The sequence below is a fragment of the Labeo rohita genome, chromosome 24 (assembly GCF_022985175.1).
Source record: "Labeo rohita strain BAU-BD-2019 chromosome 24, IGBB_LRoh.1.0, whole genome shotgun sequence".
Lineage (NCBI taxonomy): Eukaryota > Metazoa > Chordata > Actinopteri > Cypriniformes > Cyprinidae > Labeo > Labeo rohita.
In genome coordinates, this window is record NC_066892.1 from 8,036,218 (window position 1) to 8,062,001 (window position 25,784).

Here is a 25,784-nt window from a genome sequence, read left to right on the forward strand (position 1 = left end):
AATATATTGTGTCCTGAACTCCAAATCATGTCCAATCAAGGCAGTGAAAACATTAAATTCCTTTCAATTTTCAAATTATGTGAAACGATTTTTCTCTGGCAACGTAATAACTATGTTATTAGTGTGCATAAGTGAACTACAAATACTCTTTTAATGCTCCTGTGCTCTACAAGAACACGTCCAAGTGTTACTGTGCACATTCGTGACATTATTAATAATAATGCGAATGACTGGAGGAATGCGCAGCTTGTGCGCATGCGCGTCAGAACGCGAAACCCTCATCTGAAAAATCTGATGTCATCTTGCCGGCAATATTTTCCTCTCTGTCTGTACATTCAATTGAAATCGCATCCCATTGCAATACAAACACCGCGTGTAAATGGTGAAGGGTGTCGATTGAGTGTGTCGTTTGATTCTGTGTGCATCATGCATCTCAATGGAGCAAGCAGCAGCAGCTGATCTAGACGGCTTGTTTTGCTGGATGAAGGTGGACGCTTAGGACACAACAGGTTACTGGCGTTTATTTAAAGGAGAGAAATACGATGTCTGCGAGAGAAAGACTGAAAGAGAAGATGATAAAAGAGAGCGTGACACTGCTGCCATGCTTTTATTTCGTGGAGGTAAGAGACCGTCTGTTTACATTTGCACGTTTGATTTGACAGGTGACAACTTACAAGATCAGAATGAGATGACTGTTCTATTTTAATGCTCAGGATAGTATTTAAATGTTAGGATCGAAGTTAAAGCAATAAATGGAACATTTGACTATTTATCTTTGGTAATAGACTGAACCTGAGGGATTGTGTTCTCACAGGATGCTCCTTCGTAGCTAATGAGACTTGATGGAGTTTTTCTTGGTAGAGGTTTCAACGTAATTGCTTAAATTCCTTAAGAGAAATTAAATGAAAATGACTTCTGAGAGAATGTTTGAGTTCATTTTATAACCATAGTGTATATAATCATATAATCAAGTGTCATTCTTTTAAAACTATAAGCTTTATGTGCCACAAAAGTATATTTTTGCCACAAAAAGTACCTGGTGTTGATAAAGTAACAAGAATATGTAAAATAAATTAATATATTTTTATTTTTGAAAGTAAATATAAAATAACAAATAAATATGTATATGCAATTTTTAATTATTGAGTTATTTATTAAAAAGTAGAAAAAAATCTAAATGAAAAGAAACATTTGAATTAAATAATAATAATAATAAACATAAAAATAATAATATCATATATATAGGTTTTATTATTTTTTATAACATTTTTAATTATTTAATTATTTATTGACATACAAAAGTAGATAAATATAAATATAAATTAAAATAAAACATTTTAATTAAAATTTTTCATAATTAATTAACAGTACAAAGTAGAAAAAATCTAAATAAAATTCAAATGAAACATTTGAATTTAAATTAAATAATATAATAATATATAAATAATACAATATAGTACAAAGTACAAAAAATCTAAGTAAATCTAAAGTAAATATTTTAGTGAAATTAAATATTTTAATTAAATGTAATTAATTATTTCAATTAAACACACACACACACACACACAATTTTTAAATACTGAATTATTTATTGACAAAGCACAAAGTAGAAAAAAATCTAAATAAAAATTAAATTAAATATTTTAATTAAAATTACATAAAATTAAATATAAATTATATAATTTTGTATTTTTTTATTAAAACATTTTTAATAATTTAATTACCTATTGAGTACAAAGTTGAAAAAAAAAACAATATAAAAAGAAATGAAACATTGTAATTAAAATTAAATAAAATATAAATAATATCTAATATATATAATTTTGCATTATTTTTTATTATAACATTTAAGTATTTATTTATTGACAAGTACAAAGTAGAAAAAAAATCTAAATACAATGAAATAAAACATTTCAAGTAAAATTATATATATAATAAAATCTATATAATAAAATTAAATAATTATAGAATTATAAATATTATAGCTGGTTATAATTTTGAAATTATATGGTTAAAATTGACAGTTTATGGCTCTTTTAAAGTCGCAAATGAAACATGAAACTTGGCATTTACTTTTCATTGCATTCAGTAAGCACAGTGTGCAAGCAAAAATGACTCTCAGCAGGTTTATTATTATTACCATTAAATTAAAATAATAAATAAAAAACTCATTTTTCATTATTTATGTTTATTGCTTTTACGTTGCACTCATGCCTTTTATTACTGAGCATTGTTCGCTTTAGTGGACTGCATCTCACATTTACCATGTACAATATCATCATTTTAATATGCACAAACTGGCAGAGAGTGATGTCAGCACTGGGACGCTGTGCTTCTGTCAGCTCTCCTTCTTAGATGTTCGCCCCAGGAGGTGCTGCTCTGCTCTCCATGCATCATGATGTGGTTAGTGGAATATATGTAGGTCAGTGTGACATAAAGAATTGAGGCAGCGCAGCTTTCATACGCACATGCATACACCAACACACGTGATCTAGTACTTAGGAGGAAGATCTAAGTATGCAGTCATACATTATGCAGGCCTTTGCTGAACTGGACATTTTCATTCATTTATTCATTCCTCCATTTGCTGTTTTTTCAGTGAGCTTTGCAAAATTGTTTGTCAAATATTAAAAGATGAAGGTCTGGAAGATCAGGGTTACCATATTTGAAAGGAGAAGTTCATTTCCAGAATTAACTCATTGGTTCCCATTGAAGTCCACTTTATGGAGAAAAATCCTGGAATGTTTTCCTCAAAAACTTTCATTTCTTCTCGACTGAAGAAAGAAAGACATGAGCATCTTGGATGACAAATTATCAGGAAATTTTTAATCTGGAAGTGAACTTCTCCTTTAAAGATACGATGCATGTGCTGAGCAGAAACGACTGGATTTTGTGCTTCTCAAGATAACACTGAAGTTTCATCAGGTCACAGAAACCTCCACGACTCCTCACAAGGAGAAATGCTCTTATCGTAACGGGTGCTTTACCATCCGGACACCATCTGCACCTGCTGGGATGAGCCTGTCCCACATAGATCTGAAAATAGCCACTAAGAAATGCTATCCTCCCCATTTATAGCCATCAATTATTAAGACCTCAGTGTCACCTCTTCTTTTCATTTGGGATAATCTTGAAGTCAAAGTGAAATTGCATTCCCAACCCATTTTACTTCCGTAAAATGATGCATTTCTGACTGAAAATGGATGTTCTGCCATTTAAAAAAATGGAAATTTGATTCACTTCTTGCATTAAATTAAATTTGATAACATATACACTGCAAAAAAAAGATTTTTGAAACTGTAAATAGAACAAAAATGACTGGAGTAGGCTTTACAAGAAAATACTGTTTCAGTAATTCTACTTTAGAATTTTACATTTAATTCAGTGCTGATTTTTTAATAATTTGTGATCCTGGAGCACAAAACCAGTTTTAGGTAGCATGGGTTTATTTGTAGCAATAGCCAAAAATACATTGTTTGAGTCAAAATGATTTCTTTAATGCCAAAAAAATAATTAGGATATTAAGTAAGATCATGTTTCATGAAGATATTTTGTAAATTTCCTACCGTGAATATATCAAAACTTAATGTTTGATTAGTAATATGCATTGCTAAGAACTTCATTTGGACAACTTTACAGGTGATTTTCTCAATATTTAGATTTTTTGCACCCTCAGATTCCAGATTTTCAAATAGTTGTGTCTCGGCCAATTATTTTATCTTATTCTCACAAACCATATATCAGCGGAAATTGACCCCCGTGACTGGTTTTGTGGCCCAGGGTCACATTTGTGAAATTTACTAGCAACTACTAAGTAAAAACTACAGCACGTTTTTTTGTAGTGTATTATCATCTGATACCATCAGTGTACCGTGGTACCATCACTTCTTCATAAAGTCACAGGAAAATATTCAAAAAGAATCTTTCAAACAGAATTATTTACAGCAATCATCTGATATGCAAGCAAAACTTCAAATCTGCCGTCAAAGCAAATAGGCCTTTGTTGGGTTTCATCACATCTCGTGATTCTCTCGGTCGGCTGCTTTGTAAATCTCTACCGTTTGTCCCAAGTGCCAGCGCTTTGGAAGAAAATATGGGTCAGTGGTAACAGTCGGCCACAGCGCAACTCTGCAGAATCAGCACAGAACGGCAGCCGCTTGCTGTATTCATCTGCATATCAAATGCCCACAAACTGACCCAGTCACTCTACTGTAAAAACTTCAGCTCTTAATTACTGTCTTACAGTGATAAACATGACTAAACAATCTGTCATAAAGAATAACAGACTTTATTTAGAACTTCAAAATTTTTAGCGTAGAGATAGTTGACAATTGTTTTGCCTGATATTTTTTCCAATATTCAGTTTTCAGTTCTTTAATATCAGAGCTACTTACACACTCTTAAATATATAACAGCATATCAGTGACTAGTTCTGAAAGAATTTTTCTTTTGTCTTAATGTGTAGAATAATTTAATGATCTTAAAGTGACAGTTCACCCAAAAATGAAAATGCTGTCATTAATTACTCACCCTCATGTCGGTCCAAACCAGGAAGACCCTTGTTCATCTTCAGAACACAAATAAAATATTTTTGATGAAATCAGAGAGCTTTCTGACCCTGCACAGATAGCAACGCAACTCTCGTCAACGTGTGTCGAGGACTGAAATGGAAGAGAAGAATTTTTTTAATAAAATCATTATTTTTGTTTTCATTGCACACACAAATATTCTCGCAGCTTTATAAAATTAAGGCAGAACCACTGATATCACATGGACTATTTTAATGATGTCCTTAATGATGGCCCTTAAATGTGTCAGTTGCGCTGCCGTCTAGGGCTGTCACTAATTATTTTGGCAATAGAGTAATCTGTCAATTATTCTGATGAATAAACGAGTAGTCGAATATTTTATTTTTTTTTTTTTTTTGTAGTAATAAAAATAGACCTAAGCGAACAATAGCCTTTGAAATTACTTAAAATACATATATAACAGCAATGTGGCAATTCTAAATAGTTCAAATAAAGTATCAAAAGCGAGAAATCATATGGTTCTATTGAACAAAACTGTTAAAATACATAATTACAAACAATAGCACTAATCTAACAAATGCCTAAACATTGTTTTACACTTTATTGGGCAATCTAATCCTTCTTTAATACTGACTAAACAACATTTAATTCAAATATCTACTTAATCTTTAATATCTGTCCATTTATTTATGATACAAATGCTACAGCCACTGTCATTTCTTGAATACGTGGACATCAAAATGTTATCTTTTATTTTGAAATCGCCATAAACAGTTATTACTATTTTGAGAGAGATAATGATGTGTCCTCCTGTGTTGGAGTAGTTTTATACACGATTTACCTTACAAATCTGATGTAATGGCGCATGTTGCGTTCCAAGATGAACGTTATAACTAACCCAAACTCACAATAACATACAGAGATGGAGTTTCAGACGCTCTACTCATGTACACGCTAACATCAGTGTTGCCAAATCCACGGTTTTCCCGACCCTAATAACGTCATATTTATCCCTGAAATGTGAATTTGCCCGGGGGAACCGAGACAGAAAAAAAGTATATTTTATCCTTAGAAGGCAATTTTTAACAGGGGACCCCCTCGAAATGCCATTGGGCTAGTTCTGAGTAGCAATTAGGCGGATTTTGTTGTGAAAACCTGGCAACCCTGAGCAGCATTTACTACTAATGGAGCCTCTCTGAGACACGTATGTAAAAAAATAATTGCATATACAGCTGTAAACCTTCATCCCATATATTTATTTAATCGAATCGTAGCGTTTGTGAATTCTTAATAGCATATATGCTTTATTATGATTTTTAAATGGGTTTAATATGTGGTACGCGCCACTTCCGGTATTTTGCCGATTATTCGACATGGGCAAAATGTAGGATTTTTTTTTTTTTGTCAAATACTCGAATAGAAACAAGGAATCGTTAGAGCCCTACTATGCTTTCAGATTAGGGGTGTGCAAAGCAGCCGGTATTTGTATCTGTATTTGTATTTGTTGATGGGAAAAGTATTTGTATTTGTATTTGTATTTGTATTCGAGTAAAATTCAAAATAGGCGTAAAAATCCTGTTTTTTTGCGTTACACTTCTACACACTTTTTTTGGCTGGTGGAGGACCAAGAGATGGCTCAGCAGCAGCCACACTCTTTTCTGTTTGGTTGCCCAAATCCATGTGAGGAGTTTCAACTAAGTTAATGAGTGACGGGAAGCTATGCTAAGGTGAACTGGGGATTCGCTCTCTAAACGTGGGGTATTAAAATTGCTTTTGAATGCGCGCGCGTGTTTTACTTTCGGTTTCGTTTTAACGATGGCGCTAAACTCTCTGCGGTGCTGAGCGTCCATTCCACAATACAAGACATTAATTTAACAAAACTATTTAAAAGTGGTGGGACACAAACGGGATTTTGAAAAGTGTGTCCCCAGTGGAAATTACGCCCCTGCGTGAGTGGAGTTATCATTTGATGTGAGTGTATGCCAGAATGTGCGCTGTAGCACAAAATATAGTATATTTCTTCAAAAGCAGATTGTGGAGACATTTTAATTCTCCACAATCAAAAATCGTCATATCACACACCCCTAACTACAATGTAGTTTGTGCAAATCTGGAACAGAGGTTGGTTAAGAGAGAAAAAACGGCCGGTTCCGAGTTTCAGCGGAGCGCAGTGTCAGTGACAGGGAGTGATTGACGACTAATATCTAAATTCTGCATTAAAGTTAAGAATGTAAAGATCAAGTTTAGTTAGTTATGTAATGTTGGAGAGAACGGCGAAACTGTCACTGTATCAGCTCACAGCAGTCTGGGCAGTATTAGGCTAGCGAAAGTTTTGTAAAGAAATAAAAACAAGTCGCACCACAATACTTTCTCGCACTCGCACAAATGCTTCCGAATATATTTTGAGGTCGCGCAGATTAAATTTTGGGAGCATATGCGACCAAAACGGTCGCAATTTCGAGCCCTGCCCCCAACCCCTCCGACTCCTGAATGTCACTCATTCACTCACTCACTCATGCAGGCATGCACTGCGGTCTCATGAGGAAACGCAGCTTTTTGATATAAAGTTTTTCTTGTTCCCGAATACAAATATAATTTAAGTATTTGTTCGAAATAAGTATTTGTAAAAAGCACGCTATTTGTGCCTTTCCGAATACCGTATTCGGGTTCGGCTCCACCCCTTTTTCAGATTTAATCAAAAATATCTTAATTTGTGTTCTGAAGATAAACGAAGATCTTACAGGTTTGTAATGACATGAGGGTGAGTAATTAATAACAGAGTAACTATCCTTTTTTTAAAGCACACCAAATTCACCCCCAACTCAAATCAAATTATTTTTTCATTTTTATATATGAGTTTCATAATATAACGAGAGCTTTCTATAGCTTTTTTAGCAGTTCTGTAAATTTGTCACCTTTGGTTTGTATTACTAGCTCTCAGGCCTTCAGAAATTACCTCATAAACATGACCTGAATATGGCTTTCTTATACCATCTTGTAGGTACTACCCTGTCTCTTTGTATTTTGTGATGATGACTGGCTGACTGTATGTATATTTCCTTTGGGACTCTTTTGTGGACAATGTAATTCTTTGTAAATATTTGTTGAAGAATTATGTGATGTTCTCTCCCCTCGAACAGCTTCCTCTCCTGGTGTCATCTATGGTCAGCGTTTATTTTCTGGAGTGGACGGACATTTTCAAACCGGTCCGCTGGGGTTTCAGCTGTCATGACCGCAGTCTGAGTCTGCCTTATATCGAACCCACGCATGAGGTCATTCCCTTCCTCATGCTTCTCAGCCTCGCTTTCGCAGCTCCTGCTATTACGGTCAGTCTATTTACTGCTATACACATGTACACATACTGCAATATAGAAATCTGCTTTTGGATGCTGTATATTGGATAGGACACAAACCGTTGGCCTCTTGCTAATGTTACCTGCATATACCGTAGGGGAAGATATGTCATCATGACTTGTATGTATTCAGGCACTTTGTGATTCACCCAAGCTGGATGAGTACCCGGAGCAACATTCCTATCAAACAATTATAGCAATAAAACAAGTCTTGCAGTGCCAGAGGTTCGGCTGACAGCATAGAGTCTGGTTCACTCCGCATCTTATTTTAGCCAACAGACAGAGAATGAAATAACATTGTCAGGATGTACACTACCAGTCAAAAGTTTTTGGACAGTAAGATTTTTTTTAAAGATGTTTCAGAAGTATCTTCTGCTCATCAAGCCTGCCTTTATTTGATTCAAACTACAGCAAAAACAGTAAAATTCCGAAATATTTTTACTATTTAAAATTACTGTTTTCTATTTAAATATATTTTAAAATATAATTTATTCTTGTGATTTCAAAGCTGATTTTTTTGCATTATTACTCCAGTCATATGATCCTTCAGAAATCATTCTAATATTCTTATTTGCTGCTCAGAAAATATTTATTATTATTATTATGTTGAAAACAGCTGAGTAGAATTTTTTTTCAGGTTTCTTTGATGAATAGAAAGTTCAGAAGAACAGCATTTATCTGAAATAGAAATCTTTTGTAACATTATAAATTTTTATAATTTCTTTCCCCCCCCAAAAAATATATATACTGACTCCAAGCTTTTGAATGGTACAGTGTATAATGTTACAAAAGCTTTTTTATTTCAGATAAATGCTGATTTTTGGATCTTTCTATTTAAAAAAGAATCCTGAAAAAAAGTACTCAACTGTTTTAAATATTGATAATAATAATACAAATGTTTCTTGAACAGGAAATCAGCATATTAGAATGATTTCTGAAGGATCATGTGACACTGAAGACTGGAGTAATGATGCTGAAAATTCAGCTTTGATCACAGGAATAAAGTACATTTTAAAATATATTCAAATAGAAAGCAGTTATTTGAAATAGTATTTTTTCCAAATTTTACTGTTTTTGCTGTACTTTTGATCAAATAAATGCAGGCTTAGTGAGCAGAAGAGAATTCTTCAAAAAAACATGAACAATTTTACTGTCCAAAAACTTTTGAATGGTAGTGTATTCAATGGCCCAAATTTTAGTTATAAAAAAAATTAAAATAAATTGTATATATATATATATATATATATATATATATATGTGTGTGTGTGTGTGTGTGTGTGTGTGTGTGTGTGTGTGTGTATATATATATGTGTGTGTGTGTGTGTGTGTGTGTGTATATATATATATATATATATATATATGTGTGTGTATATGTATATATATAGCTTTTACTTTTATATACAGTAAATATATATTACCATTCAAAATATTGGAGTCGTTTAAGAAATTAATACATTTATTCAGCAATGGTGCAATAAATTTGTCAAAAATGACAGTAAAACGACATTTATATTTTCACAAAAGATTCTGTCAGATAAATGCCTTTCTTTTGAATTTTTTATTCATCAAAGAATTATGCAAAAAAAATATCATTATCGTGGCATTATTAGGCAGCAGTTATCAACATTGTTTTCAACATTAATAATAATTAATAAATATTACTTGAGCACCAAATCAGCATATTAGAATGATTTGCTGAAGGATCATGTGACACTGAAGACTGGAGTAATGATGCTGAAAATGCAGCTTTGATCACAGGAATAAATTACATTTTAAAATATATTCAAATAGAAATAAGTTATTTTAAATTCTAATCATATTTCATAATATTACTGTTTTACTGATCAAATAAATGCAGCCTTGGTAAGCATTTTTTCCAAAAATATTTTAAAAATTGAGCCCAAACTTTTAAACAGTAGTGTGTATAAGCATAAATCTAAATCATTTCTAACAAGAAAACTGCAGAAAATGGATTAGACTTTCTGATCATTTCACAGACAGACAACAAAGCTAAAAATGGAATATGCAGTTGTGCTCATAAATATGGATTTTACTTGCTGCTAAATGTATCAAAAACTAAAAACTTAATGACAGGAATGCTGTTCCAGAGCCGACTAGGATGTGAATGCAGGAGCATGTCCTACTTGAGTGAATTTTATACAGTTAGCCTGTGGTCTATTATCACAGCTGACACACACCAACTGGCCTCGTCTGAAACACTACAGAAAAGAAAGTTCATGCATGAATAGCTCAAATACCCAAAGAGTTCTTCCTCACACTACTCCATGAGCAATGAGCTGTCAGATAGCATCTTTCGCTCCTCAACTTTATGACACCTTCGCTGCATCACAACGCTGCCGGAACGGCTGCCGGCCCTTTGAGGATGCCCTAATGACACAGTGAATTTGCTTTCCGCTTCTTCTACCTTCCTCCGGTTAACTGCCAGTCCTGAAGCAGATGAGTGCAGTATTGCATTAGGCTTTACTGTGGATTTACGATAGTTTGGTTGTTCACTCGTATGGAAAGTCAGATTATTTCACACTCAAATTCATGTTGAGTTCTTAGGGCAGATTACGCTGTTGTCTCAGAAATGGCTGGATGGTTAAATGGTTTCGCAAATGCTAATGGGCACTTGGCGGTAATGAGTTGGTTGTTCTCGTCTCTGATCCTCTGAACTTATTTGTAGATGATAGTTACTCCACTCTGAAGAAGAAATAAACAGACTGAGATCATCTTTACACTTGGCAAATTTTCTAAACACACCGCAGGTATTTTTATATTAAGGTCATAAACGTTTATTAAGCGTGCCATTGCATTTAATTTTATTTTTTGTTTTAGTTTTCATAAGATGAGCACTCAAATTATATCTTAAGGCAAAGAAATGGTTATATTAGATTGGATACATCATATTAAGGATCAAAAGCAATCAAAGCAATAAATGAAATCTTCAGCAGAAGCGCAAAATACATTTACTTAAAATGTTTTTTTATTTTTTTTTTTTTTTTAGAGAGATTTAACAAAATTAAGTGAGTTTATGCTTAAAACAGAAACAAATATGTTAATATTTTAACTTAAAAAAAAATCATAAATACATTTAATTTTGATAAATTTCTCAGAAAACATGACTTCTTATCATGTCATTTTTGCAGTCTTGATTTAAGACTTTTTTTTGACACTGGAAAACAAGACAAAAATACTAAGAAGAAATGGAATGTAAACATGATCTATTTATTTATTTATTTTAAATTAAAAAGATATCGTTTGGAAGTATTTTCAAAAAACATCTGCTTACATTTTAACTTCAAAAATCATAAGTACATTTCATTTTGATAAATTTGTCAGAAAACAAGACTTCTTATGTAATTTTTGTAATCTTGATTTAAGACTTTTTGGCATTTCACTGGAAAACAAGGCAAAAATAAAGGAAATGGAACATGAACATTGTTTTTCTATTCTACTTGAGATTTTTATTTATTTAAAATTAAAAAGACATTGGTTTGGAAGTTTTTTCAAAAAAACAAATATCTGTTAATATTTTAACTTTAATAACATAAATACACTTCATTTAGATAAATTTCTCAAAAAACAAGACTTCTTATGTCATTTTTGCAATCTTGATTTAAGACTTCTTTTGATATTTCGTTGGAAAACAAAACAAAAATACTGAGAAGAAATGGAATGTAAACATTATTTCTATATTCTAGTTAAGAATTTTATTTATTTAGTTAAGGTTTCTTTTTATTTATTTAAAAATAAAAAGACATCGTTTGGAAGTATTTTTAAAAAACAAATATCTGTTAATATTTTAACTTTAAAAAAATCATAAATACACTTCATTTTGATACATTTCTGAGAAAACAAGATGTCTCATCAAGTAATTTTTGTAGTCATGATTTAAGACTTTTTTGAAATTTCACTAGAAAACAAGACAAAAATACTTAGAAGAAATGGAATGTAAACATGATTTTTTTATATTCTAATTAAGCCTTTTATTTTTTTATTTATTTAAAATGAAAAAGATTGGTTTGGAAGTATTTTCAAAAAACAGATGTCTTAATATTTTTACTTAAAAAAAAAAAAATCATGCACTTCATTTTAATACATTTCTCAGAAAACGACTTCTTATGTCATTTGCAATTTTTTTTTTACTTTTCACTGGAAAACAACAAAAATACTGAAAAGAAATGGAATGTAAACATTTCTATATTGTAGTTAAGTTAATTATTTATTTTAAAATAAAAAGACATTGGTTTGGAAGTATTTTTGAAAAACAAATATCTGTTAATATTTTAACTTAATTTTTTTTTTTTTTTAACTTTTTTGACATTTCACTGGAAAACAGGACAAAAATACTGAGAAGAAATGGAATGTAAACATCTTCTATATTTATTTTCTATATTTAATTAAGCTTTTTATTTATTTATTTAAAATTAAAAAGACATTGTTTTGGAACTATTTTCAAAAAATAAATATCTGTTAATATTTTAACTTTAAAAAAATCATAAATACACTTCATTTTGATAAATTTATCAGAAAATGGGACTTCTTATCGTATGTCATTTTTGCAAACTTTTTATTTATTCATTTATTTAAAATCAAAAAGACATCAGCTTTGAAGTATTTTCAAACTTTCAACTCATTGTGTCTTCTTTAGACTTTAATTGGTCTTAAAATGGTCTTTAATTTAAATGTTTATACAGTACAAGTCTTACTTTCATAAACCTTGCAGAAACGCTGAGTGTAGAGCTATAAAATTTAATATGGATAGATGGTCTGGCCTTGGGAGAATTTCATGAAAAAAGAGTTCATATTGAAATCCCTGACATTTTTTGCAGACCTTGCAACTATAAGCAGTTTGTGTTGTTGTTCTTTTGAAAAAGTACAAAGGGAGAGTCTTTTTTTTTTTCAGGACAAAAGCTGTTGCAAAAAAGTAAGCAGTAAGCACTGATTGAGCGACTAAAATGACTAGCAATACAAAGACACTCGGTGTACTTTTCTCTGGCGCATGTGACCACCATGCTAGCTATTTTAGGTAATTAAATAATTTAGTTTGAGTTGCAGGCACCGAGAGCTCTAACCACGTTTGCATCTTATCCTAACATGTTCAGCTGCATAAAAATGCATAGTAAAGTGTGTCTAAAAACGCCTTTTGGCTGTCATATAATGACCCACTCCATCCTTTCTTTAGCCCATTTTTGGGCTACAATCTGTTTACCTACATAGGCCAGATTTAGCATCGGGCAGGAAGTGACTGCAGGCGCTGAGACGTCCTGTGGTTCCTCCAGGTGTCATGACACAATATGAGTGTCTGAGAGCCCGAGCTGGTCAGATGGGATGGTGGGATGGTGGGATCTGCGGGTTTCCTGGGATCTGATTCAGGTCACGGTGTGGCACATGGTCTTGCCAATGTTTCGATCGTATCCTTAGCACCTCCCCCACCAGGCTGGTGCGTAGAACGCAACTGATATCAATCCCATGATCCCACTGGGATTTAAACTCCTCACCTGGCGACCTACGCAATATAGAAGAGAAGATTGAGTCTGTGTGGTCTATATGAAGCTAAAGGGGAAAAAAAGTGTAGTCAGTGCAAAGCTAGTCTTGTGTAACCAGACATTTCTCTTGTAATACACTGAGTGCAAAAGTCATAAATATGATTTGATGTGTTCAAATGAAAAATAATAAATAAATGATTACGTACACACATACACAGAAGTTATATACAGTATGATGTTTTCTTATATTAAATTATTGAATAGTAATTATATATATATATATATATATATATATATAAAAAAAAAAAATATATATATATAATAGTTAATAATTAATATAAAGTAATTATAATAATTCTATTTGAATTATTTAATATAATATATAATAATAATATATATACACACATAAATAATAATATATAATTCTATATTTATGAATTAATATAATTCAATTACATTTTTATATAGATTTTATTTATTAAATATTTGTTTCTATTATTTATATTTTTATATAGTAATTATATTAATTATATTTGAATTATTTAATATAGCAATATATAAAGTGTGTGTGTGTGTGTGTGTATATATATATTAATTAATATACACATAATATAGTCATTTATTTTTTATTCAATGTTTTTGTCTATTATTTAATATAATAATTCTTTGTGATATTCATGAATTTTAACTATATTTGCATATAAAATATAAAAGTAAATAAATTATATAGTTATTCAGTTTAATGTAATTTATAGTCATTTCTATACATACATACGCACACACATAAAAAGAATTATACAATTATATATTTCTAAATTAATATAGTAATTCAATTATATCTATATGTATATCTATTTTTCATATAGTAATTATATTTTAATTATTTAATATAGTAATATATAGTGAGTGTTATATATATATATATATATATATATATTAAATATTAAATATTTATTATTTGTTTTTTATTATTTAATATAATAATTATATCTAATATTTATTCATGAGTTATATACAATCATATATTTCTAAATTAATATAGTAATTCAATTACATCTTTTTTGATTTTTTATATATATTTTTCATATAGTAAGTATATTAATTATATTTTAATTATTTAATATAGTAAAATTTAGTGTTTTCTATAATTCAATTGAACTATATTTGAATGTGTGTTTATATATATAGATAGATAGATAGATAGATAGATATAGATATAGATATAGATAGTAATTCAGTTATTTCTATTAATTATATCTATTAAATATTTAATAATAAAATATTTAATATGTAATATATTAATTCAATTATATTTGAATTAATATAGTAATATATGGTGTATATATATATATATATATATATATAAAATAGTTATACATAACAGTAATTCATTTATTTATTTATATTAAATATTTTTTTCTTTATTAATGTAATTATATTTCATATTTATTTATTCATGAATTTTATTTATTTACTATATTTGCATATATATGAAATATAAAAATAACATATTGTTATTCAATTATTATAATTAATACTTTAGACATTTACTTCTATTATTTATTGATTTTATTTAGTATAATAACATTGTATTACATGCTGTATTACAGTATTATAATATTTATGATATTTAACAGTAACTTTGAAACTATATAATGACTTTATTGTACAGTAATTCAATATCATTTTGGAAGGAATGATTTTGTATATTATGACTTTTGACCTTCTGTAACTATGCCATTCTGCTACAATGTGTCTAAGTGATGAAGGTTACATAAGGTTGGGAGTGAAGGGACCAAGGGCCCAAACAAGATTTTACAAAGCTTGTGACCATTTGAGCTGAAATGATTCATCTTCATGAAAGCAGCACTGCACAGCCCTGATGTTTGTACAGAAGTCAGTGGGTTTGTGATTTTCAGAAGACGGGGAGGTGAAACGCCAGGGACAGATCTGGAGCAGATTAAGGATGGATGTGTCTTTGATGCACACTGACAGCCCTGCTTAAGATGGGCATTAATACATAAGCGTGCGATGATCAAAACGACCGCTCTCTCAGCCCAAGTGAGAGCTGATTGCATTATGGCTCATCAAAACTGTGCATTTACAAGTAGACAAGGACATTACGGCGCTTGTGTTTAAAGGCATCTGTAGCTTCACTTCAGAGCTTCTGTGTTCGATGTCAGCCAAAAGAACCTCCTGAGGAGTTAATGTGACTGTTGAGTGCAATCTGAGAGGAGAGATAACTTGAACATTTGATCCACTTCCACCTCTGACCTGGTGTGTTGCATGTCCACAGATCATGATCGGAGAGGGGATTCTGTTCTGCTGCCTGTCCCGAGCGCAGTGCAGAGGAGGAGCCGAAGCCGATATCAACGCCGCCGGTTGCAACTTTAACTCTTTCGTCCGCCGAGGTGTCAGGTTTGTGGGTAGGTCACATTTCTTGTAGATGTCATTCCTTATCAGCCTTTTTTCTGTTACCTATGATTAAGGGCACACATGGAATGTATGTTTTTGACCAGAATTCTGTGAAATGAATTAAAAATTTGTTAAATGGATCTGAAATTAAAGTAATAATTCTGTCATCATGTTGCTCCAAATCTCTCTTTCTGGCTCTTATGCTCACCAAGGCTGCATTTCTTGGATTAAAAATACAGTAACAACAGTATTACTGTGAAATATTATTACAGTTTATAAAAATTTTCTATAGAAGCCAGTTTTATCTCACAATTCTGACTTCTTTTCTGGCAATTGCGAATTTACATCTCACAATTTTTCTCAGAATTGTGAAATATAGGCCTACTTGCTAATGCAAGTTATAAAGTCAGAATTGTGGGATATAAACGCACTATACAATAAACTTGCAGTTCTGACCTTCTTTCTCAGAATTGTGAATTTGTATCCTGTAATATCACAATTTTTTCTCGCAATTGTGATTTTACATCTCACTACTGACTTTTTCCCAGAATTTTGAGATATAAACGTGCTAATGCAAATTATAAAGTCAGAATTGTGGGATATAAACTCGCTATACAATAAACTTGGAGTTCTGACCTTTTTCTCAGAAATTCGAGTTTGCATCTCATAATTAAGATTTTTTTTCTTGCAGTTCGTACATTTCGTAATTCTGATGTTTTTTTTTTTAGCAACTGAGTTTACATCTCATAATCCTTTTTTTCTCGCAATTGCGAGTTTACATCTCGTAATTATTTTTTTCTCGCAATTGTGAGTTTACATCTTGTAATTCTTTTTTTCTCACAATTGCGAGTTTACGACGCGAGTTTGCATCTCATAATTTTTTTTCTTGCAGTTGAGAGTTTAAATCTTGTAATTCTGACATTTTTTCTCGCAATTGCGAGTTTACATCTTGTAATTGTTTTTTTCTCGCAATTGCAAGTTTACATCTCATTATTGCGATACAAACTCACAATTGTGACTTTTTTAAAGAATTGTGAGATATAAACTTACTAATTGAAGTTATAAAGTAGGAATTGCAGGATATAAACTCGCAATTGCGATAAACTTGCAGTTTGTATCTCGTAATTTAGACTTTTTTCTTGCAATTCTGACTTTTTTCAAAGTATTAAGAGATATATACTCGCAAAGTGAAATTCTGAGAGGAAAAAAAGATTTTCTCTCTTATTTTATATAGATTTTATATCTCGTAATACTGACTTTTTTTAGAATTTTAAGTTTATATGTCACAATTCTGACTTTTTTTTCTCATAATTGCGTGTTTACATCTCGGAATTCTGATTTGTTTTTTTTTTCAGAACTGCATGATACAAACTCGCAATTCTAACTTTTTTTCTCAGAATTGTGAGATATAAAATTGCAAATGCGATTATAAAGTCAGAACTGCAGGATAGAAACTTGCAATTGTGATAAATGATCTGACAAATCTGAATTTATATCCTGTAATTCTGACTTTTTTCTCACAATTGCAAGTTTGTCTCGCAACTGTCTTTTTCTCAGAATTGTGAGATATAAACTCAAAGAAAAGATATTTTCTCAGAATGGCGAGTTTATATCTCACAATTCTGTCTTTATAACTTGCAATTGCATGTTTATATCTTACAATTCTGAGAAAAAAAGTCAGTCAAGATAGAAAGTCAGAATTACAAGATGTAAACTTGCAATTGCGAGAAAAAAAGTCTTTGTGAGATAAAAAGTCGCAATTACCTTTATTTTTTTACTCAGTGGTGGAAATGGGCTTCCATAGTCTTCTATTTTAATGTCTCAGAAAGTGATTTATTCATGTGGTGCAAAGCTAAATTTTCAGCAGCCATTGCTCTAGTCTTTTTGCTGTTTAATATGTGATACATTTTTTCAGGATTTATTTAAAATAGAATTCTTTTGCAACATAATGGTCTTTATTGTCACTTTTGATCAACTGAATGCATCCTTGTTCAAAAGTATTCAATTCTTTTCCTTAAATTGTTTTTCATTTTAAAGTTTTCACACAAAATGTATATTGATATGTAATATCAGCCAATATATCGGTTATCAACTTATATATATAAATAACAATAAATATCAGTGCATCACATTCAATGTCGTTTTTCTTTTCACAGGCGTTCATGTGTTTGGTTTATGCGCCACAGCTTTGATAACAGACATCATCCAGTTGTCGACAGGTTACCCCGCCCCCTACTTCCTGACTGTCTGCAAGCCCAACTACACTCACCTCAATACCTCCTGTGATGACAGTTTCTTCATCCTGGAGGACATCTGCTCAGGATCTGACGCCGCTGTCATCAACGCCGGCAGGTACAGCTCTGATTCGTGGCGAACGGAGACCTAGATCTCTATTGGATTAACAGTGCCACAGTCATGTGAAACATAGATTATCTTAACACCCGCTGTCACAGACAAGTTGATAAAAAACCTTTAAATATTACTCAAGTGTGAACTCCTGATACTCAGGGATTCACACGAACGAAACAGGCACAAGAGCCTCCATGGATCAGAGCCAAGCCTCAGTGCAGCCTAAGAATAGAGGTTGTAGATTAAAGGAATAGCTTTTGATGTACTTTTTAATAAGGTTGGTTTTCAAGGGAATGGATGAGGCTGTGGACCATCTCTCCGCTAGTGTAGTTTCACTAAATAATGAAGTACTGAAGTGGCTTATGAATTTCTGAGTATACAGTACAGTGACACAAATACTGTTTACCCTGTTTATAACTCCAGCTCTGTTTGGAGAGATTTTTATTGTGATGATTCAGAAACTCACTATCAGACTGAGTTGGACGTATAGACCAGCAAGTATAATTTGATGCCTCAGAGTCTAAAAGTGTAAATAATATGGAGGTACATTGCATCTTTTGTCCAGACTCTTACTTTTTTCTGTATGTCAGAGATTAAATAGTATATTCTGCCATAGCACAACGTTTTGTGATGGCTGCCTGCAATGTTTATTTATCCTCTGAATAGTCAGAGAATATGCCGAGACAAGTCCTTACCCTGTTCAGCACTGAACTGGCAAGCAATTCCAGCTGCAATGCTGAACCAATTCCCCATCGTTGACTTAGATGTATTTCAAATGCATCTGCTGTATTATTTTTCTCTTTTGATGACAGTCACCTTTATTTATATGACAGAGTTGATCGCAGTTGCTTTCATTTATTTCAGAAAATCCTTCCCGTCACAGCATGCAACGCTGGCATCCTTTGCTGCCGTGTATGTCTCGGTAAGTAAAAGTCATTTGGAAGTATTCAGGCACTTTCAATTCACTGTGCTGTTAGAGACAGATAAAAAAATGGAGCTGCACTTCTGTCCCCTTCTGTGCAAAACTGACCCTGATGTGTGGATAAAAGGACAACAGCTTTCCACTGTAATTTGTGCAGCAACATCCAGATGCCTTCATGCAGTTTAGTGGAGCTTGTCAAAGTAGTGAAATGGAGTGTTGGCTCCTTTGTGCCGTGTGTGTGTTTTTGTGTTTGTATGTACAGTAATTGTCCATTCGAGGGTTGGAATATGGCAATTTGAGCCTTTACACAACCATGTCACAAACTATGTACACATTATATAAGCTAACAGGTAAAGGCATTTACATTTGTATACGGAATCATAAATTGAGTATTCTAGATGTAAAAGAGTGTGTTTACATGCACACTTCTTACACCACTTACACATAAAGAGCTAAAAATGTATAAAGTATAAACACTTTTACTGGTTTCCAGCAGGTTATTTAATATGTGTTATGTCTGTTTAAAGAAGTCCGCTTCCAGAACAAAGATTTCCAGATAATGTATTCACCCCCTTGTCATCCAAGATGTTTATGTCTTTCTTTCTTCAGTCGTAAAGAAATTATGTTTTTTTGAGGAAAACATTTCAGCATTTTCTCCATATAATGGACTGATATGGTGCCCAGAGTTTGAGCTTCCAAAATGCAGTTTAAATGCGGCTCCAAACGATCCCAAATGCGGTTGTAAACGATCCCAGCCTTATCTAGTGAAACGAGTGGTTATTTTCGTAAAAAAAAGTTTGTATACTTTTTAATCTCAAACAGTTGTCTTGTCTTACACTCCCATCTCATGTTCTCCCTCAATTTCAAAATCGCCCTATATCGCTGTTTTACCTTTTTTGTTAAGGGTGTTTGATCTTCTTTGCATGTTCACTTTGCATAGACTGTATTTGTGATGTAGGATGATTTTGAAATGATTTTTTAAGGTTGAGGGAGAAAATACGATTGGAGTTTTTCGGCATACCCTAACTGTCTTGAGCCAGAATACACAGAGTTCAGGCAGAGCAAGACGAGTGTTTGAGATTAAAAAGTATTATAGAAATACTAATCATTTCGCTAGATAAGAGTTCAGACTCAGGGCACCATATCAGTCCATTATATGGAGAAATTTTTTTCCTCAAAAAACATAATTTCTTTACGACTGAAGAAAGAAAGACATGAACATCTTGGATGACAAGGGGGTGATTACATTATCTGTAAATTTTTGTTCTGGAAGTAGACTTCTCCTTTAAGTTTTAATATCAAACCCAGAGAAAAACTTGATTTCAGAGTGTGGTTTTTAGTCTGTACAGCTCCTTTCTCAAGCTCAAGGTCAGTTGATTCATTATATAAAACAAAGGATCTGTTATTTATAAAGAGCTGATATACTCAATTAATAATTTCCCTGATAAAAGAACACAGTTTAAGCTGTTGAAATGACATTACACATTGTCATCTTAAGTATAGTCAGTCTAATAATCTTGAGTCAGTGAGTGGTGACTCATGTCTCTGGGAACCGTACCAACCATCTCACAACTCTGGGGTCTACCAAGTGACAAAATGCACTTCAGTGGTGTAGCGATAATGATACACTCAAATCAGCTGATTCATGTTCCCTGTGGTTAATTCATTTTTTCCTTAAGTGTTTGAAGATTATTCTAATAATCAAAGTGTGTATGATTTTTTCTCATTGCAGATGAGCTTTGGCTCATTACCTGATTCGCCTTTGGCTTCAAAACATCACAGCATATCTGTAATCTTGATTGTCTTTTTCTTGTGCAGATGTATTTCAACAGTACGCTGACAGACTCTTCCAAACTGCTGAAGCCTCTTCTGGTGTTCTCCTTCATCATCTGTGCCATCATATGTGGCTTAACCCGCATTATTCAGCACAAGAACCACGCCGTTGATGTTTACCTGGGATTCCTGCTAGGAGGAGGCATCGCTGTTTACCTAGTGAGATGAATATAAGCTATTTAATAGCATTTTAAAGAAATTTCATGAGACAAAGGGTCTGGGTAATGCAATTTACTTGCAAATCTACAACATAAAATGTACATACCATGATTTAGGCCCCCCAACACTGCATGTTTTCCATGTCTTCTTAATCAAACACACCTGATTCAGATCTTCAGCTCGTTAGTTGAGACTCCAAGACCTGAAATGGGTGTGTCAGACAAAGGAGAGATGCAAAATGTGCAGTGTTGGGGGGGCCTCCAAGAATGTGGTTGGTAACCACTGATTTAGACCAGTGGTTTTCAAAACTGTCCATTTTGTATGTCTCCTTTATTAGACACACCCAAATCAGGTCTTGCAGTCTCTACTAATAAGCTGATGATTTGAATCAGGTGTGTTAGATGAGGGAGACACGCAAAATGTGCAGGGCAGGGGTGCCTCCAGGACAGGTTTGAAAACCACTGATTTAGACAACTAGGACATATTCCTGGATCAGACTTTTGTTGGTTCTGGAAAAACATTCTCATCAAACAATCATAAGCCAAGCTCTAACACTGCCCTAAAATCAAAAGGAATCAGACATTTTTTCATGCTCTAAATTCAAACCCTAAGCCTAACCATAAAATCAAACTAGTTGACAGAAAAGTTGTTCCAGGACCAAAAAGGGATTTGGACTTTCTTCATGTTCCAAACTCCAGCCCTAAGCCTAACTATAAAATAAACCTTGCTGACAGAAAAGTTGTTTCAGGACCAGAAAGGGAATTGGACTTTCTTCAGGTTCCAAACTCCAGCCCTACTCCTAACCAAAAAAACGATCAAGTTGACAGAGTTGTTCCAGGACCAGAAAGGGAATTGGACTTTCTTTATACTCCAAACTCCTGCCCTAGGCCTAACCATAAAATTGGACTAGCTGACAGAAAAGTTGTTCCAGGATCAAAAAGGGAATTGGACTATGTTCATGCTCCAAACTCCAGCCCTAGGCCTAACCATAATATCAACCTAGTTGACAGAAAAGTTGTCTAGGACCAAAAAGGGAATTGGATTTTTCATTCTCCAAACTCCGCCCTAAGCCTAACACTAAAATCGATCTAGTTGACATAAAAGCTGTTCCAGGACCAAAAAGGGATTTGGACTTTTTCATGCTCCAATCCCTAGCCCTAAGCCTAACCCTAAAATCAAACTAGTTGGCAGAAAAGTTGTTCCAGGACCAAAAAGGGAATTGGAGTGTTTTAATGCTCCAAACCCCAGCCCTAGGAATAACCCTAGAATCAAACTAGTTGACAGAAAAATTATTCCAGGACCAAAAAGGGATTTGGACGCTTTTCATGCTCCAAACTCCGGCCCTAAGCCTAACCCTAAAACCAAACTAGCTGGCAGGAAAGTTATTCTTGGACCAAAAAGGGAATTTAACTTTTTTCAATTCCCCACTCAAGTGAATTGTGTTACTCAAACCCTTATTATTAAGAATGTTAGGAAATACCAATGAAATATTGTGTTTCGTCCATCCAGGGTTTGTTTGCTGTAGGAAACTTCCAACCGAGCAAGGAGAAACAGACAAGTCATCCTAATGTTCAGGATTATCGTCGAACTATGGCTGACCTTTGCCAGCAAGGTCACCACCTACCTGCCAAGAGCTGCAGTGGCAGCGACGGCCTCTCATCTTCATGCTCCGAGGGCATCCTGCACCGCAACACCCAACACCACCAGGCTGGATCCTTTAGCAGCCTTAAAAGACCAAGTGGAGATGTGGAGGTCATCACCCGCAGTCCTCCACACAAGGAGAATATGGTGACCTTTAACACCTTGCCCAGAGTGCATACACCTGCCATGGACGAATCTTCCTTCCGCAATGCCACCATCCACACATCCTCGATAGATTCGAGTCGATCGAAGCAGCTGCTAATGCAATGGAAGAGTAAGAACGAGAACTATAAACACTCCCTGCATGCCATGGAAAGTGGACCAGGACAGTCTCCTCCAAACAGCATGGACATCCGCTGCAATTCCGAACCCTCCGCTGTGGGAATCAACGGTGAACATCAGGGACCTGGAACCCCGTACCTAAAAATGGCCACTGGAAGTACAACACTACCAAGCAATCCCAGCGGGATTGCTGGCGGTGCTCGGATGCCCGTCCAGTCTCGGCCTGGTTCCTCGCAGTTGGTGCACATCCCAGAAGAGGCACAGGAGAACTTGGGTGGCTTGCCAAATAGCAGTAACGCCCGTGACAAATGGCTTAAAAGCATGGAAAGGACTGGGGAGAAGGCTGGGGAGGTACCGGTGGTTAGGACTAACTCCAATGGCCAACCACGCATCATGCAGGTCATTGCGATGTCCAAGCAGCAAGGTCTCCTTCAGGGAAGTTCTCCCAGTTCTGAAAGCAGCAGCCACACCAGTTCCACAGCACCTTTGCAGCGCTACAAGAGCCTAACTGAGGAGTCTGGAGGTCAAGGCAGCACTGGAGCCATCATTCGAGTGGAAGCCCATCCAGAGAACGGCCGACCCTTAGTGCATGCGCATTCCACGGATGGAAGTGGCTCCTGGACGTGGAAGTCCCAAAGCAGCTTTAGACAGTCATTTGAGCTCAATGACTTGAATCGAGACTCGGAGAGCTCAGAATCCGTGAGGGATGGGAACAGTTCTACGGACAGAAAGAAGAATGGCTCTCATGCTCCTAAAGTCGTCGCAGTGCCAACTGTCCCTACTGTATCTACAGCAGGTGGTGACCACCATCCCAACCAGACCATTTCCACCATCCGAATCACTCCTATGGAAATGACTGAATCTGGTCCCGAGAGTCACGATTCAAGCTTGCGAAGAAAAACAAGGATCCTTATTCCTGAAAGAGGAAACAGTCCAGATAATACCAGAAACATTTTTTACAAAGGAACATCCACCACCCCAGTTTTCAAAGAGTAGTCAGGAATTATCTTAACACAAACAAAAAAAAAAAAACAGAAACCTGACAAGGTTGGGTGTTATGTAGACGACATGCTACGTTTTACACATCTCTGATGACGTCACTCATTATGCATGAGATGATTCACTGACTTTAAAATATTGGAAAGCGAGAAAAGCACAAAACCAGGTTTTGGTCGTAATTCTGTTTACTTTTTGGAAATGGTCTTACCTTTAGTGAAACACTGTGAAGCTGGAACTGTGACCGTGCCAAGATTTGAACTGCAACACTGTATTTAAATATTTAACATCTCAGATATCTTAAAAGATTTTCCATATAGTCATACTTTCACTTATTCATACACTAATAACTATGCTAGCTGAAACTCTTATTTTTGTATTCTGTAAATAACTTTTAAACTTGGTGCTGCCCAATTCTGAGAACTTTATGTATAAGTTAAGTTAAGAAGTTAAGAAGAAAATAGAAAAAAAAATGTGCAGTGCACTCTTATGAAAACTGTGTCATTTGGAATTTATTATGACCATAAGTGCTTAGAATATTCTCTGTAGCAAATGATAGTCATAAAATGACATGCACTTCACGTTTACTACTTGCAATACAAATACTTTACATACCGTATGTACTGTATCTGTAGGAATTTGTACGTAAAATGTACATTTTAATAGACACATAAAAAAGTTTGTTTTAGAAATACAATGATATTGTATATATCAGTGTCTATCCAAGAGTAAAAAAAGAACTTTACGTACAAATACCAATGAATACTAATGAGATTTATTACTTCCATTTAACACTATTATTGTTAAAAAAAAAAAACATTATTATTGCACCTAATGTCTATCTTTCACTTGTCTATCTTTCTCTTTTTCAAATGTATATCTGCAAACAGAATTAATTTGACTTGTTTCCTATATAATTCTGATTTTATGTCATTTATTTTAAGGTTAGCTGGATTAGTAGCAAAACAATATTCCACATTAATTTTCTAACTGTGGTTATACCACTGTGAGTTCCAGCTTTTTAGGCCAAACAGTCATATTAAATGTTTTATATACACTTGTATAGCCCACAAAAAAAAAGGAAAATGGCTTTACTGTTCACAAAGAGATTTGCAAAGAGCAAAAAGCTGTTAAAAACTACAGCAGTGATATTTAATTCCATGTTAATTTACTGTGTGACTTTTTATAAACTGTAAATTAATGTGCCAAAGGGTATTTTAAAGGGAAGATTCTGTTTTGAAACATTTCTATAGAAGTCTGTATTCTTATAAACCACAAACTCTTTCAGCACAGCTGTAGCCAGTGCATGGTAGTTTGATATTTCACATTTATTTTTGGTTTCCTTTTTGTAAATTATGCATTTGTGTAGCAGCTGCATATGTGATTATTTATACCGAATATAAATGACTTGTTGACAATCTTTATAGCTGAAATCACACCAGAATACACTGTATGTTATCTCTAACATGTCAAGAGATTGTTTGGATACCCGTTAATGTGCGCTAACAATTTTAGAAATGCATTAAGCATGCTGGTAGCAGTGTGTGTGTTTTCCGAGGAACGTTTTACTCAGTAGCACTCTGTGTAACTGTCATCGACACAGTGACGTGAGGTTCGGTTTGGATAGGAATGGATCCAGTCGAACCTGTTACAGTGATGTTACATGTTAATGTTGCGGCGACCTGACAGAAAAATAATGTCAAACGTTGTTGATGTACGTCACCTCTGAGAATACAAACAGTTTGTTTTTAACGTTACATGGTTCTGTTTTACTCCAGTAACAGGGTAGATGAAGAAAAACTGTGCTGTATCA

The 25,784-nt window shown here is 33.7% G+C and overlaps 1 protein-coding gene across 1 annotated transcript; it reads left to right on the forward strand.

Moving 5' to 3' along the window:
- Positions 1-282: 282 nt before the first annotated feature.
- LOC127156114 (phospholipid phosphatase-related protein type 4) lies at positions 283-25,389 on the forward strand. The gene is made up of 7 exons (XM_051098841.1): positions 283-620; positions 7,670-7,855; positions 15,671-15,800; positions 17,946-18,141; positions 19,003-19,060; positions 20,879-21,052; positions 22,562-25,389. Exons 1-7 carry the CDS (start codon positions 543-545, stop codon positions 23,969-23,971), a joined length of 2,232 nt encoding a protein of 743 aa, XP_050954798.1. The 5' UTR covers positions 283-542; the 3' UTR covers positions 23,972-25,389.
- The last annotated feature ends 395 nt before the right edge of the window (positions 25,390-25,784 follow it).